The sequence below is a fragment of the Azolla caroliniana genome, unplaced genomic scaffold (assembly GCF_043228905.1).
Source record: "Azolla caroliniana isolate FFs.n. ecotype wild unplaced genomic scaffold, voAzoCaro1.0.p SCAF_15, whole genome shotgun sequence".
NCBI classification, from domain to species: domain Eukaryota; kingdom Viridiplantae; phylum Streptophyta; class Polypodiopsida; order Salviniales; family Salviniaceae; genus Azolla; species Azolla caroliniana.
This window is the reverse complement of record NW_028230450.1, coordinates 11481373-11500222: the sequence shown is the minus strand read 5'-3', so window position 1 is coordinate 11500222 and position 18850 is coordinate 11481373. Positions and strand designations below refer to the sequence as shown.

At 38.8% G+C, this 18850-nt stretch overlaps 2 protein-coding genes and 1 long non-coding RNA gene across 3 annotated transcripts; 2 read left to right on the top strand and 1 right to left on the bottom strand.

Annotated features, from left to right (window-relative positions):
• The first annotated feature begins 4518 nt into the window (after positions 1-4518).
• LOC147854629 (root phototropism protein 3-like) lies at positions 4519-9134 on the top strand. The gene is made up of 4 exons (XM_087331142.1): positions 4519-5079; positions 5179-5248; positions 6021-7478; positions 7609-9134. Exons 1-4 carry the CDS (start codon positions 4946-4948, stop codon positions 8245-8247), a joined length of 2301 nt encoding a protein of 766 aa, XP_087187268.1. The 5' UTR covers positions 4519-4945; the 3' UTR covers positions 8248-9134.
• On the top strand, positions 5268-5883 carry LOC147854630 (uncharacterized). The gene is made up of 2 exons (XR_015531019.1): positions 5268-5510; positions 5602-5883. It is a non-coding gene; the product is annotated as an uncharacterized LOC147854630 (long non-coding RNA).
• A 2179-nt stretch (positions 9135-11313) lies between the features above and the next one.
• LOC147854628 (uncharacterized) lies at positions 11314-15722 on the bottom strand. Its single transcript, XM_087331567.1, has 11 exons — positions 15334-15722; positions 14429-14516; positions 13908-13999; positions 13589-13707; positions 13353-13468; positions 12980-13104; positions 12811-12897; positions 12480-12540; positions 12346-12386; positions 12087-12207; positions 11314-11776 (listed from the first exon to the last, which is right to left on the bottom strand). Exons 1-11 carry the CDS (start codon positions 15705-15707, stop codon positions 11717-11719), a joined length of 1284 nt encoding a protein of 427 aa, XP_087187693.1. The 5' UTR covers positions 15708-15722; the 3' UTR covers positions 11314-11716.
• Positions 15723-18850: the final 3128 nt, after the last annotated feature.

The window sequence follows — 18850 nt, the reverse complement described above, 5'->3', positions numbered from 1 at the left end:
TGCTCATGATGAGACTGGAGATAATAAGTTTGCCATTTTGTGACTTTATCGAATCGAGGTATTTTTGTTTTTCTCGTAGCGAAGTAGTTTTCGAAAAGGAAGTTTAATGCTTGATCAAAAGAACCCCAAGAGTGGTTATTTCCAAGTAGGATTTGGATGAGTAATGACGATGCCATTACAGTTTTATTTTTCTAAAGCTAAACACATTATGATGGCTTGTTTTTGGGAGGATCTAAAGTTTGTTATAATTCACCTTCCCACTCAACCTTTACAATGAAACAAACCATGATAAGAAGATACCAAAAAGCAATTTAATATATCTAACAAATCAAAACAGCATCATGAACGCATATCTCGATTGAAATATACGGTTTTCTTAGAAAGAGGTTAATGGATATGAATATTCACATTTTTGTTTTTGGAGAGCAATGAAGGAGAGAAACCAACCTCAACACAGAGGTTATACAAGGACTATTGTTTTTCTGGTACGTGGAACTACGATCATGCCAATGTTTTTTGGAAAGATTGAATCAAGTGTGAAGCAATTGGAACATTTTTCAGGTTTAAGGTTTAAAAAAAAATGGAAACGAATTTTTAAGTAGTGTCATCTATCTTCCCTCTATCTATCTTCTCTCCAATGTCTCCATTTCCCCCATCTGAAATATATGGACTATTGAATGACACGTTTGGATTGAATATCAATTGATCATCGAAGAACAATCAAACGTATATAACACGGGAATCTACAAAATAGTAATCCATGATTAAAGTTCCTACAAGATCTCATAAAGAAATAGGAAAACTTGGTCCATCTCCTCAACCATGGAATTCTTGACAATGGTACCGTTCTACAAGGCGAGCTCATTGTCATGTGCATGCCTTTTGTGAGAATATGACTTTTCTCCCCAAGAAGTATTTGCATATGATTCCATATTAATGGCTCTGTACAAATTGAATTCATTGCACACCATCTGAATGCACAAATTCACTATTTCTTTGGAACACACTTGAATGTGTGTGATTCATAACACTTGGAAGTTTGTCTTTTGTCAACCATTGTCTAATCTTGTTGAGTTTTGTGGTTATGAATCTAGGAATTGACATTGTGTCCATACTCCAAATGCTTCTAACAAAAAACATGGTGTTAATTTACATGAAGTGATGTCATTGAGAATATTTATGTTTCAGACATCCATTAGCCCCTTATCGCTATGCCTAAGTAGTATTAGGTTTCATAATTGACGATCATGAGTCAAATATACCATCCATCCATATTTGTTTCATTTCATCCCAAAGCCATACTATCTCGAGCTTCATAGTTCTTCATGGTTAACCCGATGCATCTTTGGAGAGCACCCAACACTATAGTTGTTAAGATATTTCAAAAGCAAATCAAGACACTACTTCCTTGCCCACAGTAAATGGAAGGGAACAACTGGTGAACTAATACAGGGAGGGAATTTGGTGTTCCTATGGGGGGAGGAAAGCTAATCCTCTTCCCATCTACCATACTTTGACACCGTATAAAATTTCTACCGTGGCAATGCTACTCCTCACCACCCAAGAGACTCTCACAAGATCGCCAAATACCATGCCTTTTTCTTCTTATTTACCCGAGTATTGTAGGAGCTCATAGATCAAGTTTCTTTGTCATGGCATCTCCTTACTCTCACGTAATTTTTGCACATCATGTAGAAACATTAGGTTAAGAAATGATGGGAACAAACATTTGTATGAATGAGGTGACAACACCCTATCATACATAAGGACTTTGTATGATGTTGAGACATGTTAGTTGTTGTGTCTTTGGCCTTTGAAGACAACACTCAACTTATAGCATGACATTGTGATGCCCAAGTTTGAAGGCATTAGTCTAGTTTTTGCCCTAACCTTGGGCTCTTATCCATGAGCTTACCCCACGGTTCTACTCAATATCACACGAAGAGAAGACTTGGTGCCTAGACTTATGACTCTTTAGACTGTAGATATCAAAAAAGAAATATTTGCCTCATGTGAATGGCAAAATCGAGAAATATAATAAGTTTCTTTAAAAATGATGGTGTAATTGTAAAGCTTATGCGTTCTTTTGATTGATTGTATTATCAAAGGTCATCTTAGTACTATCCTTATTGCTTAAAAAAATGCCATTGTTATATATGTATCCTTCAATGGTAAAAAAAAAAAGTGGACATTTCGAACATGCTTAAAATCGTATGTTTAATATTTCAAGAAATTACTCCTCAGATTCAATCATTTGTCAGTATAGATGTAATAATCAAAGACCTCAGTAGCTTTTATCTTAACAAAGTCGTGATGAAATTCATTTTTGGTGACCACATGGGTTCGAAATAACATGCATTCCTAACAATGCCATCACAATCACTTCTACTACCCAAATTTATGCTTTGCCCTAATGATACTCAAATAACCATAAATAACTGAAGATTCAAGGCACCAAGTCTCCTTCGTAAGTGGCCTCTCTCTCAATCTCGATCAATCATTCATATCTCTTCCTTAATGGCTTTATGCTACTATCTCAGAACCATCACTACTATAAATGGCCCTCGTCTACACTAAATAAATGTGGGCCATCTTGTTAATGGCCTCTTTATTTCAAGTACACCATGCCTCCCCCCCTCCCTCCTAGGGGAGAATGATATCACTCTACGATAGAACTTCAAAGATTTTACTACATGTGTACTATCTAATGTTTTTTTTGTTTTGTTTTACCTTTCTTGTAAGAAGACTCACTCGTAAGGTTATGTAGCCTTGCCCTGACCATCTCTCTTTTGTACATAGCATTTTCTGATTGTACGTTTTGTAGTCTTTGGGCGCTTTTCTTAATACTAACTAATGAAAGAAATGTTTGGAGGAAAAAAAAAGTAAGGTTATGTTATGAGCTACATACATTGTGCGAGAGTTTCGGCAATAGATTGTGTTTCTTTCATTTCCGGAACTCCACAAAAGCAAAAAAACCTGATGCAAGGAAGTCTAGGTGCGAATATAACCGTATGTTGTATGGACACAACACACATATGTTTGTTAGAGTCTTGGTATGGGAGATTCCGGCTAGGCAAGTTTCCGGGCATTTTTCGGATGGAAGGAAGGCCTTGGGGAGACGGACGAGGAAACTGTAATGTAATGTAAGTAAGTAAGTAAGACAGTAAGGACGCGGGTTTTGGGCGACCGAGGATATACATATTCACGAACACACAACAGACACACACTTTCGGGTCCAACAGAGGAGGGATCCATGGGTCACACACACACACACACACACACTCTATATGTATATGTGTGTTTAGAAGGGGATCCATTGTGTTAAGAGGAAGGATCATCCATCATGTACGTATGCGAACCAAATACATTGCCCATTAATTGAAGGTGGTATGTATGTATGTAATTTGTTTGGAGGAGGTAGGTACTACATCCCCCCTACCCTCTCTATACATATCTGATCTATCTTATCTCTGTCTATCTATCTATCTATCCATCCATCCATCCATGTACATATATACATAATACATATATGTGTATGTATAAGTATATGTACATATATGTATGTATGTGGGCCCCGCCGCCTCTAGATTTAGGTAAGGGTATAATTAATGTTAGTTAACATACGTATGTATATATACATATATATATATATATATATATATAAATATGCGTATTGATACGCCGCCAGATGATGCAGCTAAACTGAGAGACAGAGAGAGAGTGCCGCCAAATCTCCTACACACCAAAAGAAGCAGAAGCAGAAGCAGAGGCCCCCATCGCCATCGCCATCGCCATCAAACAGTACACAGGTTTACAGAACCCAACACACAATAGAAAACCCTAACTGAAACAGAGATAAAAGAAGAAGAAGAAGAGGAGCTCCAATCCGTGCAAACCCTATTGGCCATGGCCCCCTCCCTAATCCAAACCAAAACCCTACACAGACAGCATTTAATGGCGTCGTCCTCCTTCCCTTCCTGCTCCTGCTCACACGCAGAGACACACAGAGAGATGATATATGACTACTGCTGCTGCTGTTCCTCCTAAAAACCCTTTTCTCCTGCGCAATTTCTTCTTTCCTCTTTCCTTCCTTCTCCTTCAGATTTCTCCTCTGTCTGCCTCTCTCTCTCTCTCTCTATTAATTAATTGAGATCGCACGCGGCCCACCTCTGTGTCTTTCTCATCTCATTGTCTGTACTATGTTATGTAGCTACGCTCTCTCTCTCTCTCTCTCTCTCACACACACATTTTCTATTTAGCTCTCTCTGTGTCTTGAGCTTTTAGTCCAGTTAGGTTGTTACCCTAGAGCTCTCACTCTCTCTCTCTGCCAATGGATAAGAAGCTACGATAAGAGCTTGACGCAGCTTTACTTAACCCTCTGAACGGGAAGAACAAGACCTGGTTTGTGTGGATCTTTCATGTCGAGGAACACCTCTAAAATTCACGCTTTAACTCTCCACCGTACCCCTCTGTAGGCTATATCATCCATGGCTGCTATTATGGCTATGGCTATTATGGCTATTATGGCTATGGCTATGGCAAAGGAAAGCTTATTGACCGCAGCAGCTTCAGCTCAGCTAATTAACGTTGCTATTGCATTTCCAATGTGATTTTCTTCCTGCTCACGGAGCTTTTTGCCAGGTTTCCGTTCACCAGCAGACCACGACAGATATATCAGTCTCAATCGGCGCCATAGCCAAACAGCCTTAAGATTAAGCTTTGACAAGAGGTCTCTCTCTCTCTCTCTCTGCCCTCAGACCATTCCCTGATCTTTCAATAGACATCTAATTTTGTGAAGATCGATCGAGCCTGTGAACTCCATATCCATATCCATATTCACGAGCTCTTCTCTCTGTCTGTCTGTCTGTCTGTCTGTCTCCCCCTCTCCCCCTGCAAGGGAAAATCTAAGAACGATAAATATCGAGACATAATTCTTCCGCCTGTGATGAACACATCCGCAGAAGAATTAGAAGCTTCTTGTTTCTCTTCTTCAGCCACAGATAATCAGAAGCTTCACAAGGTCGAGCTCCTCATCAATCCTGCAGAAATTACAGGTTGTCAAAAGGATGGACAAGCATGGTAAATCCTTCTCTTTGCTCAGTCTTTTAATTTTTTTTTTTTTGTCTTCCTGAGAGTGAAAAAGATCGCCATAGACACTTAGCTCCTCATCACTTGCAGGTTTGTAGCAACATCTCTTCAGAGCGATCTGCGAGTGGAAGTGGACTCTACAGAATTCCATCTTCACAAGGTATAATCAAGATCTTTCTCCTCAATCTGTCTGTCTCAAATCCTAATTGGTGCATCCTCAGAGAAGTTTTTAATGGAAGCGCGCTTCTGTGCGTCTCTCTCAGACGCTGCTAACTGTGTTCATGAAAGATTCTAATTTGCTTGTCTAGAAGCTCATCTTTAATGGAGGATTCTCTCTCTCTCTCTATATATATGTATATAAACACTAATTCTCCCTCAATGTCTGTAATGGAAAGTCGCTTCTATCTGTGACTCTAATTCAGGTTTCAATGAAGCCCTTTCTCTAATTAAATACGCTAATTCTCCCTCAATGTCTGTAATGGAAAGTCGCTTCTATCTGCGACTCTAATTCAGGTTTCAATGAAGCCCTTTCTCTAATTAAATACGCTAATTTTCGAAAGCTCTCTGCAAAAGCTTCTTCCTTCCCTCCCTCTCTATTTTTTTTGGCACTATTCACCGCTAATGGGAAGTACGCCTCTTCTCCCACTTTCTCTGTCATCGTTCTCAAAGTACCATTTACCTATTTTGTTATCTTGCCCCGCTTTGTGTAGCTTCAATGGTAGCTCTCTAATGATATCTGACCAGGTTTATACTCGTTCATAAGATTATATAGTTATAATTCATTCATATCATGATTCATTCACATCATGATAGAAAAAAAAGGAACATGCTGATGATTCGATATCTGTGGCTATGGTGTGTGTGTGTGTGATATGTTGGTTTCTGCAAAAACCCTAAACCTGCCACGCACATGGCACATACACACCCCCTAGTTCCCTCTCCTTTCCCGCAGCGGCCTCCTGAACAGGCTGGTGTTCGAGTCGAGGGATACAGAGAAGGACCACATCCGTCTGCTCCGATTCCCGGGCGGGCGGCACGCGTTCGAGCTTGCCGCCAAGTTCTGCTATGGCGTTGCAGTCACCATCACCACCTCCAATGTGGCAGCCCTCCGATGTGCTTCCCAGTACCTGGAGATGGATGCAGACCACCTGCCCCCCGGCCGCCCGCCCAACCTCAACCTCGTGGCCGAGACCGAATCCTTCCTTTCCTCCCGCGTCTTCCCCTCGTGGAATGACTCCATCTCCGTCCTCCGGACCTGCTCCTCCCCTGACCTCGCACCTTGGTCCGAGAAGCTCGAGATCGCCCAGCGATGCATCGAATCCATCGCCTGGAAGGCCTGCACCGATCCCAAAGGCATCCGATGGTCTTTCACACGAGGTAGAAAGCCTGCTCCTGCTCCTGCTCCTGCTGCTGCTCGTGGTGGTGGTCACGCCAACCAAAGGTTCGATCCTCGTAGCCATGAACTCGAGCTCGAGAAATCCGTAGCTACTACTACTGCTACTACTACTACTACTACTGCTGCTTCTATACCTCAGGATTGGTGGTTTGAAGATGTGTGTCTCCTCAGCACCAATCACTTTGTCAGAATCATGAATGCCATTAAAGCTAAAGGGATGCGGGTCGACCTCATCGGGTCTGTCGTTTCTTGCTATGCCACCAAATGGCTTCCGAGCCTCCTTTCGGAAGACGATGCCATGAATCATCAGTATGTCGAGCAAGATGGGTTCAAAGGGTTCGACCTTATTGTAAACAAATCAGCTCCGAAAGAACAGGTCATCAATGAAGATGGTGAAAATAGAGGAGAAGACGATGACAAAGATGGCAATGGTGATCATACCTTTCGAGGGTTTGATCTTCCTTTGAGTGAGAATGTAGAGGAGGATTCGTCTGAGGTGAGAAGCAAACACTGTGCATTTGTTGAGAGCATGATATCTGTTCTTCCCTCCCAAATTGATGCGGTGTCCATAAGTTTTCAATTCCGTCTGCTCAGAGTGGCACACATGTTAGGGATCGATTCTGATTGTTGTGAGGAGCTCGAGAAGAGGGTGGCTATGCAATTAGATCAAGTTTCTCTTAGAGATCTTCTCCCACCATCGAATCAGATGTATGAAATTGCCAATGATGTGAATATGGTTCATCGGATGGTGCAGAGCTTTCTTCTTCATCATGAAAACAGTCTACCTGATGGGTCTCCTTTGCTCAAGTCTCCCAGTGTGATTTTGGTGTCTGTTAAATCGAAAATTGCCGAGGTTTTGGATGGATATCTCTCTCATGTGGCAAATGATCCAAAACTGCCATTGCAGAGCTTTCAAGACATTACAGAGGTACTTCCAGGGAATGCAAGGTTATCTCACGATGGCCTTTATAAAGCCATAGACATCTTCTTAAAGGTATTTATTTGTATGTCCCAACTATTGTACATAAAAAACCAAACAGAAAAGTCTATTTGAAATGATTTCATGATTAATGACCTAATATGGACATGCTTTTTTCGTTTTTGCGTTTCCATTTGTGATTCAGGCTCACCCTGATCTCACAGAAGAAGAAAGGAAGCAACTATGCCAAAGCATTGATGTACACAAGCTCTCTTTAGATTCATGCATGCACGTATCGCAGAACGATAGGTTACCATTACGAATGGTCATAAGGGTTCTCTTCTCGGAGCATATGAAGCTACGAAATGCGCTCACAGGAGGGAGTCATTCTCCTCTCACTCCATCTGAAGACAATACACCTCCTCTCCATGTTTTAACTCAGTTTGCGAGAGCAAGCACATCAGATAGCGATCCTCAATCCTCGAGAGATGGGTGGTCTATTCACAATCATCATCACCATCATCACAGTGCGGATGTCCGAGCATTACAAGTGGAAGTTCAACAGATGAAGACCGAGTTCATGGGCTTGAGGAGCTATTGCTCGGGTCTCGAAGAACAATTGGATAGCAAAGCTCCTAAAAAGAAAGGGTTCTTTTCATGGCCAGGGTCGAGCTTCTCGAAGAAACTCAACTCTAAGCTTAAGAGTGTTTCGTCGCGTAGGCAGAGCTCATCTGAGCCCCCTCATCTTTCTACTCTCTCAGGGGCGACTAACAACACTAGCTTCAATGCCAACAAATCAAGGAGTAATAACGACCGATGGCGAAGAAGAAACTCAGTATCTTAAGTGAGTATATATATCCAGGTGTGGAGAGAGAGAGAGAGAGATGTACATAAGTTCCGCCCTAATACCCTAACTTTTCCTTTCTCTCTCAACTGTAGGCATTGTTATGGGTGAAGAAACCTGCAAATCATTGTGCCAATACCATTCGATACAGTTGTGGTGACAATATTTGCAGAAGGTTTGGCCTACATTCATATCTTTTATCGGCTCCGAGCTTTGTTTCCTTGTGAGCAAAATGGTCTTCATACAAAGATGGATACCCAGATAAGAGAATTTCATGTTTTATGATTGTGTGTGGGTAAACTAAGTGGAGAATTCACATGCATACAAGAGCCAATCTAGCAAGGTGAAAGAAGCCATTGTTGCAGACAAGAATGAGAAGATGGATATCGAAAGACAGACTAATACTGTTTCATATCCATATCTTGTTATCGCATGCTCAACTCCAGGAATCTAAATGAAAATGAAAGATGTGGCAACCTCAGCATTTCCCTTTCAGATGTTTTCTGGGTCTTAAAGGCAAGTCTCACAATAGCTGCACCACCTCTTCAGTATTGGTCTCTGTCACCATCCAAAGGGTGTTTTGTTACAAATGAGGGCCTCCCGAAATAAAACTGCGGGTAGGCAAATTTGTAAGCCGATATATAAGTATTTGCCCTTCAACTTGTTGAGCATCTTGGGCTTGGTTCCCAATAGGGGCCAGGGCATCACGAAGTCCGACAAGCTTAAGGTTAAACTAAACTACTCTACATAATGACAACAGAAACGCAGTAAAAACTTCACAATACTTTCGTTACTCATTTGTAATGTTATGAGATACTCATGTCAATTCATTGTTAAAACTATAGCCCAAATAATACTCTGTGAATATATGTATACATAATACTACTCTGCTACAATGCTCCACTTTCCATCACTTAAAAGTTTGCATTTTCCACATTCTTTCAATCTGGACCTATTTCTCAGTCACAATGTGCGGTACTCTGTTTGTTAGGACACATTCAAAATACCCAGGTTCTCTACTTTTCACGAATGCGGCCGAAGGTTTTCTTTATTGTCCTCTATTAAAATGCTTATGGATATCCTTTCTGAAGGAGCAATCCTAGTTTGTGTCAGTTTGTACCTTATCTCTGTCTCGGTGGGTTAGAGAAGAGTGAGTGTCTGAGGAAATAGTAAAACATTTAGGTACATTTGTTGAAAGAAGGCAAAACTAAGGAGTTCTGTTTCTACAAATAATAGCGGGGTCATTGCATATAACTAACCTTCTCTTACTTGCATTGTGATCACAATGTGCATGCACATAACATGACGATGAATGATAATTCAAACATGGTGTTTGGCTTGGCTATGCCACTATGAAACCTATCAATTTACCCTCTTTATTGTCAATGTAATAGGAATGTCACGAGTAATATTTTTGTCGACATGAAATGAAGTAATATGACGTCTACTTATCCATTGATTGCATAGATAATGAACAGTCAGAAGATTTTCAATAAAGACTTCTGTAACTGAAAATTGAAAGCAAATGTGGAACTCATAAATGTTTATTATCATGAGATAAGGGTGGACATAATTGTAGGATTGGACATGATATTCACTCGATTTTGGTACTATTCTTTTGATCATGAATATGTATTTGGAGTGTATTCACAATTTCATGAAATTTATAACTAGTTCCTTGGGGATTAATGGCAGTCAAATTTCCTGGGAATTCAAGGTTTCTGAGTGCATTGATTAGGGGCATTAATTAAAGGCTTTATGAAAAGTTTGGCTCATAAATTATTGCGTGCAGAGCAACTATATATAATCAAACGATCACATGTGACCAATGCCGGACCAAAGCCATGTGATACAAATGACGATGAATTTAAAGCCATCAACGATGATTTTTGATATAAGATCGTTTGCAGGGGTATGAGGAGAGCAAAGCCCAATAATACCGACGAAATCATCAATATACATATAGCCTTGCTAGACCTACACTACTAAATTAATGACCTAGGTTTTGCCAGATATCCATGTGGGCCTATTACATATTGGGTGGATGCCGTTACAAGGAACAGTAAGCTTCCATTGTTTTAGCTGTGTAAAGTCACCCTTCAATATCACTCTAATAATCTCTCATACAAAATAGCTCATTGATAATGACATTCCTAATCTTTGATCCTTCATATCCATGGAGGTCTCATTGACCTCTTCATGTGCTTCGTCCACTCAAACCATACCACTATTAAAAAAATGAAGGTTTAGAGTTTCAAATTAAAATTCCTTATTCACCAGATATGTGATGCATGGCACCTGCCACCAATTATATGTTGAATTTAAGTGTTCCGAATAGAGAAATGAAATGTGTTCCATTTTGATAATTCAAACAAGCCACACTTTGAATGAAACAATGACTAGAATTTTGGGCCTCAAATAGGGTTTAGCATAGAGGACCGAGTTTTATACGGACTTGGTGTGAATTGACAATGTGATGAACCCTAAACAATGACATAAACACCGAAGTAGAAACACTAACAAATGATAAATTCACATCCTAAATTCCCTTCAAATACAATATTTAGCCTTGACAACCTTTCCAATCGATATGATAAATAGTATCCAAAATCTCTTTTCCGAAAGTGTTTTATATTTGTGTACTACCATAAATACATTGGAGTGCTAAGTTTCCAGAATTACCAGCGATGTACCATCCAACAAAGGGATACTTTGATAGAAATCTATGTGTTAACATTCCCCAAAGGCAGGAGAATATATGGCATAGGCTTCACCTATCACTAGAAGCTGCCAACAGGTTCCTAGGGATTGATGTCTTTGTGGCACCTTCGAATGAAAAAGAATGTATTAAAAAGTGGACATATTTTGGTTAGTTCAACTTGCCCATTTCAACTAGTAAACCCTATGTTGGATTACACCCAGAATCATGGGATCATTGCATTATGATACGAGACATAAATATATTTACTAGCTTGAATTGCAGGCAATGTATCAACCATCAATACGAAAAGCTTTCCTTTTGTGTTATTTTCAGAACATATTTCATTTGGGCTTTGCAGATTTAGGGCAGAACAAAACATATATCGTTCCCAAATATCAATTTGATGGGTTTTACTTCAGTTAATTTTCAATTAAATAAAACAAGTGGATTGGAAGTTCATTTATACTTCTGATGAGCTGAATATATAATATGTGTTAATCCACATAGATCCCAAGACTCAATTACAAGTTCTCTTGAACCAACTCTCCCCATATTGGGTCTCAATTTGTTTCTTTCTTCAAACCTACCTCTGCCTCGAGATAACAATACATGATATCTATGAGATTACAATGCATCTTTTGCCGGAAAAAATGTTGCTAAATTTGATTTCTTAAAAGAGCACGATGGCCACAAAAATATTGGTCACAGGACGTCCCTCATACACATGATTTTCTCACATGCTCAACTTTTTTGCATCACTAAATTCAATCACTTGTACCATCCTGCCATTATGTATCGGATTCCAAAGCATAAACCACAAGAGAGAACCTGTTCAAACATTTCACAAACAAAAAACCAAACATTTCAGCATATATCTATGTTTCCTTGGAAGGCTCAGTGATTATAACATTGCTTTAATCAAGAATTTTTTGATAGAATAATACATATTCTATAAAAAACTCAAGAAACAGTGATATCTCCACAATAAAGATCGATCACATGTTACAATTCTCATGCATATGATTGCTTGGATCATAAAATTATGAAAATTGGTTTTACGAGAGACTTTTGATTCATACTTCGCTTTTCTTGATTCAAGAGAGATTCTCATTTACTTGTGAGGGGATGAAGTAATAACCTGGAAAATTAATAATCTGATCAGAAGCTGGAGCTCAGAACATCTTCCGAAAAGTCTGAGGAACAAATTAACAAGGTTCATGTCCTTAGTGCCAGTGAGAAGCCCTGTTTTTGGATCGAATCTACAAAAGAATCAAGTACTTTAATCATCAAAAACAAATATCAAAGAAAAATTCTTTCACATCAATATTGATTCAAATATTTTAGCTCTATTCAAACATCATGTATTGCTGTACAGATGTTTAAAGAATATTACATACATAGGGAGGCGATGTCGTGGGCATGGAACTATCTTCAAAAGCTGTTAAAAAAATATATATGCATTCAATTTGTCGGCGAAAAAAGCTACATAAATCTTTGCAGCAATGTTAAATGAAGAACATGAAACTCAAACCTGTGGTAAAGAATAAAGGAAGTTAAGAATCTGAGGTAGAAAAAAGAGGAGGAGGGTTTCACTGCATAGATTAAAAAAAGAAGCTGATTAGAATAATCAAAGATATAAGAAACTACTCTAAAAAAGATGCCATATCGACATGCAAATAGGTTTACTGAAGAGAGTATTGAGATTGATCTTGCAATCCAAAACCAATCTCTCAGTAAGTAGAACGTTAAAAAGACAAGGGATATTGTTAACATCAAGGGTTCTATTACATCATATTAAAATAATAGGCAAGAAAAATTCATGATTAACGAATGCTTCAGAAATAAATATTGTATAATGATACCTGAAGTGACCAAGAATTCCAACAACAGCCAATGACATCCCTGCAAAGTATGTATATGTATCACCAACAAAAACAGATGACGGGTACCTAGAGATGACAAAGACATTAGAATTTTGGGTGATAATCATTTTTTATAGTATTAAATGAAGATTTTGGTTTTGACATATACCAGTTATAAGTGAGCAAACCAAGGGACACTCCCACCATGGGTTGCATAAGATAGAGAGAAAATGCATGTGCTTGTTGACGATCATACGCAGACGATGCGATTGTTGTTATATTATGCACAAGCACCTAGCATTTATGAGCGTAATTATAGACATTATTCCACAAATTTTGATGATAAAATCAAACCTATAAGAGTGTATTTGATCAGTATGTTCAACTAAGAAACAGAAAACAAAAGAAATGGAAACAAACACAAATAGTTTATGTATTAATAGATCTTTAGCCATGTCAAAGAACAACAATAGTATTCTCAAGTTTGTTAGCACTCCATTACATCATATTACAATGATAGTAGGAAAGAAAAATGCATATACCGCGCCACAAATAATTATTGATTGTCCAACTTCTAAGCCATTGAGTCCAGCATGTATATTTATAGAGTTAGTGCAAAAAACAGCCAAAAGACCCATGTAAAGCTTGTAAATCCACCCTGATACACAAAGAAGAATATGTATATAAAAACAAAATCATTGCACTACTTTGAAACAATTCGAAACCACAAAATAGAGTTATATTCCTAATCAAATATATTTTCAAGTGATAAAATTACCTAAATCCAAATTCTCTATTCCAAGATATCCCTTGATTGGTTTTGGAATGAGAATCGTTGTGCTACCAGCATATGCCATTAGCAAGGGAAGAGCTGCAAAGGAGGGTAGCAAGAGTTTTCTGCACAATAGAATATAATGATAAAAATAAACAAATGGAGAAGGATCAAGATAATATGGGAATATATTGATATGAATAAAATTTATAAAAAACAATTGACAAATACACGGGTAATGTATTGGTTACACACATGCCCACACACACACATACACAAACACCCACACATATATATGAACTTCATAAAAACAATTGAGACGCACATTCGCCATGGTATATCGAGTACATCATCCATGAATCCCAAGAAAAGAATGAAGCAAATAGATGTCAACGCTGCATTATATTGTACAAGCCACTGCATTTTCCACATACATCCTCATCAAAAAACAATACTAAAGAAACAAAACATATATAGTGCTAAAGCAACTCCAATTTAGCAAATATGTTTACATTCTATAGCATAGATTGCTATAGCAAAGGACACTTATATGGAATATTGAATTTCTTGAATATGCCCTTATCATTTAGTTTTATTTTTAAGATCATGGGAGCATATGGTACAATTTCTCTAGGTTTTTCCTCACCGAATTCTTTATCTGGAATTCACAACTAGGTGCATCTGTTTTTCTTTCCACATCACTGCTAAGTGCACTTTTTGTTGAATTTCATTTGCTACTTGAGTATAATTTTATCTCAAATTTCGTGGGCAAAGTGTATATTTATTTCCACTTGGGAAAGTCGAGAATCAATAGACACACTTTAAAGAAAAGAAAGACTAACTTACAGCTGATTCTGGTGTGAAGTAGAAATGCTGAAAAAGAATCATCACCACCAGATATACAATCCCAGAAACCAAACCCATAGATTCAGGTCTGTTTATTCGGTAAAAAGTGCAGAGAAATTTAGTATCAACATTAATTGCAAAAACAATTTGCACAAAACAACTGAAATCAATCCAAAAGTAAACCATTAAAAAAACGCCAAAATTTCAAAAATCAAAGGAAAACAACTGTTTATAGGCATGCAACATATTGACACTAGTGTTCATGATCCTAAACTGAAAAACCATACAATGAAATAAAAGAGAAACATAAAATAACGGGCAGATTGAACAACCTGATTAATTAGAAATCCAAAACACTAATCTGAACTCAAAACAAAATCCAAAATCTGTGATGAGTGTTTGAAGCATACAATATTGGAAACCAAAGCAAAAATCATAGGAAGGTCTGTGATTAGCGATCATGGCATAAAAGAAAATCAGAGCCAAATCATAGGAAATTAGTATTCACAACATAAAAGAAAATGCAAAGAGTATCTGAAATAAAAAGAAATGAAAACAAATGCTTACAAATGAAAACAAAAAAACTGAAATCGATGAAACAAATTCGAAATAAACAAAATCATAGAAAAAAAGCATACATAAGTATTTTGTAGCAAACAATACGATTCCATAAGAAAAAGAAAACAAAAATGAACACAGTAAATAAGATGCAGACATTTAAAATAAATAAATAATGCGTAAAACAAAAAAGAATAAAGAATTTTCACCGATGCAAAAAGGCCAAGAAGAATGGCAACAAAAGCTATGCAAAAATGCACGAAGGCGAAGAAAGCAAAAAGCAACAAAAGAAAGGAAAAGATGCACAGGAACAGAAGTGTGAGGAGTTGAGTTAAGTTTTTCCTTACACTTGGATGAGCCCACCAGGGGATCCTCTCTTGTTGATATCGTATCCAAACATACCTCTCTTGAGGACATACTTGGAAGCCACGGGAATTAGAAGGACAGTGGAGAGAAGACCGACTACGCTCATCGCAGAGTTAATGAGGATCGCCCTTCTCACTCCGCTGTCCAGATCCAGCACAGACAGGAAGTAAAGGTATGGTAATAAGCAGAGAAATCCGAAGATCGCCACTACCCTGTGCTTTGCAGTCAGGGAAGGAGGTGGAGGAAGGGCGGGGGCGGGGAGAGATGAGGGATTGTCGACCTTCTTCTTCTCTTCTTCTGCTGCTGATGATGCTTTTGATGGTTTGGGTTTCCTCTTCGTCATTCCCTCCGCCATGCCTGTCTTCTCTTCTCTTCTCTTGTCTGTGGAAGAAGAAGGAAGAAGAAGATACAGAGTCGTCTCTCGTCAATACACATTGATTTCCTAATTTTAATTTTTTCTATTTTACTTGGTTTATTCATTTAATTTTTTTTGTCTTTCAGAGATCGGTTCATTTCCTTCATGTCTAGTTGACTTAAGTGTAGATCGAACTTCATAACCCTATCTATGTCTTCTCTTCTCTCTCTCTCTCTCTCTCTCACACACACACACACACACACACACACACACACACGTGCGCGATTAATGCGTAGAAGAAGTCTGTCTGGATCTTGAACCGTTGAAAGAATTCGAATATGTATTGTTCGCGCATAGCAACGCAACGAACCTTGGAGTACAAAATGGCTGCCACCTCATATTCTGGACCATCAGCAAGCTCAACGCAATTATTAGATGGGGCCACGAACAACGGAATCTAGAATATCAGAGCTAAAAAGCATAAGGTTATACCTGGAATCCTAGTAGAAGAGATATATGAGGAGGGTGATCAAGATAAAAAAAACCAACCTCATTTATCTCATTAGAGATTTTGTATGGACCCAACCATTGATAATCCAACTTGCTACATAGCTCATTGGTCTTTTCATTACTACATAAATGTTGAGCCATACATGATCCCCAACTTAAAACTTACCTAATTCTGGGGATGAGTTGAGATGACGATGATTTTAAAATTTCTTCTATGTGGCATGAGCATCACATATACGGTGAGAAAGAGAAGTGTGAACCTCTTGGAGTTGAACTAGACAATTGTCAAAAATGGGATTTTTTTAGATTTTTGGATGTTCTAAGCATTGTCCAATGGAGATGACATCTTATGTTAGCAAAGAAAGAAGTATATCTAATGGAAGAATGAACTAAATTATTGCATGCAAACTTTGCCAAGTGAAGAAAATGTCAACTTGATCATCTTGGTGACAATTCATAAAACAAAAGAAGATATTTGTTTGATTTGGTACATTTGGTTGGACAATCAATCTCTAGCTGATCATTCGAAGAGATTTTGTAAGAATTTTGGAGGAGATCAACCAAGTGTTTCCATAAATTCGGAGATGGATTCTAGAAATACTTCCAAGTTTGTTGTTGATTAACTACATATTGTTACCAGTTAAGGTGACACGGCGCCAAATCCTTAGTCCTTTGGGGTTCGGCTCAAGGGAATCGTGGTTTGAGGAATGGGTGAGTACGTCGTACCTGGAACTCGGGTGACTGTGTACGAGACTCGTAAGGGTTAACTTGATCGTGGAGACTGTGGAGATTAGGGAGACAGCTACAACCGACTCCTTATGTACTAGCATACACAGTGTAATACGACTTCAACACAAAACGTATACTTGACACGAAACATGAACAGATACAAGTGTCACAGCAACACAGAGAGTCAGGCAATCAAAAACTATATTCCAGATATTGAGTACAAGATTATCACTAGCTTTTTACAAGTTTTCCATGGCCTTTATATACAGGGTCATGGGTGGTTACGCTCGGCGCGTGAACCGTTCGCTGTCCCCACACTATAGTTGTTACTCCCTCTTTACTACGCTATGATCCCACCCATCTTCTTCGCTTGTCGTAACCGTCCCTTTGTCTTTCTCCTTCTCAACCTTTCCCATTTGGCGGTCCAAGGCGGCCACCACATGGCACGTCTGTGGGACAGTGCTTGCACGGTCGAACCCACAGAAGACCTTCATACGTCGTTGAAGATGTTCAGGATGTTCGGCTCTGGACGGTCCGTCTCCGCGAGAACTATGGTGGGTGTTCTGGGGATTGTCATGGTCTGCATCGTAGGCACGGGTTCAAGGAGGTTGATAGGCTATGTTGTCTCAAGTTCGGGGGGGGGGGGGGGGGGGGGGGGATGGGTTCTGTCAGCTCCAGTTCAGCCTCTTGCGTCTGTTCTTCTTGCGAGTCTTCTTCTGCCAGTTCAATCGTTGGTGTCTGCTCTTCGTGGAATGTTTCTTGCATAGGCCCTTCATCCGTATCTGTCGTTGTGGCATCAGTGGATTTCGGGTGCGCATCCAAGGGTGCGTTCGGCGCCGTGGTGACTGTCATGAATCCGTGAACATTTTGCTTCACCTGGACTTGAACCTAGGACTTCGTATTACGAAATTTGACGCCTAACCATTAAGGTAACCTATCAGGATATGAAATGATAAATGCTACTTTTCATAATGATTATTGTAATAGAGAAACTTTTGGAACTTTCTAGAACATTCTAGAAATATTCTAGAACATCCTAGAATATTGTAGGTCCAGAACATTCTAGAACATTCTAGAAATCTCTAAGCTATTTTATAGAAACCTATAAATAGAGACAAATAGATCATATCAAATCACTTCGAATCAACAACAATCTTCAGCCCCAAGCCTACCTTGTATCCAACTCATCCTTGTACTCATTCTATTCTAATTGTTGAGAGATCAAGCTCAACTTAGTTTAGTTAGTTAGTCAACCATGCAACTTCGTAGTTACCTAGATAGAATCTAGTTAGAAGTGTTGACTATAACGCCTTAAATAGGACCTTGTACTTAAGTGGGATATTCTAGATCCTCCACTCCTAAGTACATTTAATATAGGACTTACACTTTTGTACCTATATTATCCTCACACAATTGCACCCTTGCACATGAAATCTATATATACCTCATTGTAGGTATTTTTGTATTTGATGATGATAATGCTAATTTAATATACTTACTCATCCCCCATCTTGTGTTGTTTATAAGTGTATCTCTCTCTCTCTCTCTCTCTTCCTCTCACACACATACACACACATATCACATAATCTTCCGCTAATCAACTAATCACATAATTAGGTACTAATTAATCCATCCTTAATTACTTACCTAATTCTTAACACTAATAAATCCACTCTTCTCTTATCAATCCATTCTCCCCTCTTCTTCTATTCTCTTATACCTTCCTTCAATCGTACAATCTCTTGCTTTGTTCTGACAGTTTGATTCGAACTGATTCTCCTTTACCTCTTCCACAAACACTAGTCAGTACCCATGGCTGCTAGCAACCCACAAGAATACCTCGCCTTTGTTGCAGAAATGGAGAATCTCAAAAGCAAGTTTGCATCACTAGAGCTAGAGAATCA

What these genes read in the sequence shown, in the direction of transcription:
- LOC147854629 (XM_087331142.1), top strand. Translation starts at nt 4,946, where the DNA reads ATGAACACATCCGCAGAAGAATTAGAAGCTTCTTGTTTCTCTTCTTCA. An exon ending in CAGAATTCCATCTTCACAAG is followed by an intron (nt 5,249 to 6,020) that starts GTATAATCAAGA and finishes CACACCCCCTAG; the next exon opens with TTCCCTCTCCTTTCCCGCAG. An exon ending in CCATAGACATCTTCTTAAAG is followed by an intron (nt 7,479 to 7,608) that starts GTATTTATTTGT and finishes TTTGTGATTCAG; the next exon opens with GCTCACCCTGATCTCACAGA.
- LOC147854628 (XM_087331567.1), bottom strand. Translation starts at nt 15,707, where the DNA reads ATGGCGGAGGGAATGACGAAGAGGAAACCCAAACCATCAAAAGCATCA. An exon ending in GGTTTGCTCACTTATAACTG is followed by an intron (nt 12,898 to 12,979) that starts GTATATGTCAAA and finishes TGTCATCTCTAG; the next exon opens with GTACCCGTCATCTGTTTTTG. An exon ending in TCCTTTATTCTTTACCACAG is followed by an intron (nt 12,387 to 12,479) that starts GTTTGAGTTTCA and finishes TTTTTTTAACAG; the next exon opens with CTTTTGAAGATAGTTCCATG.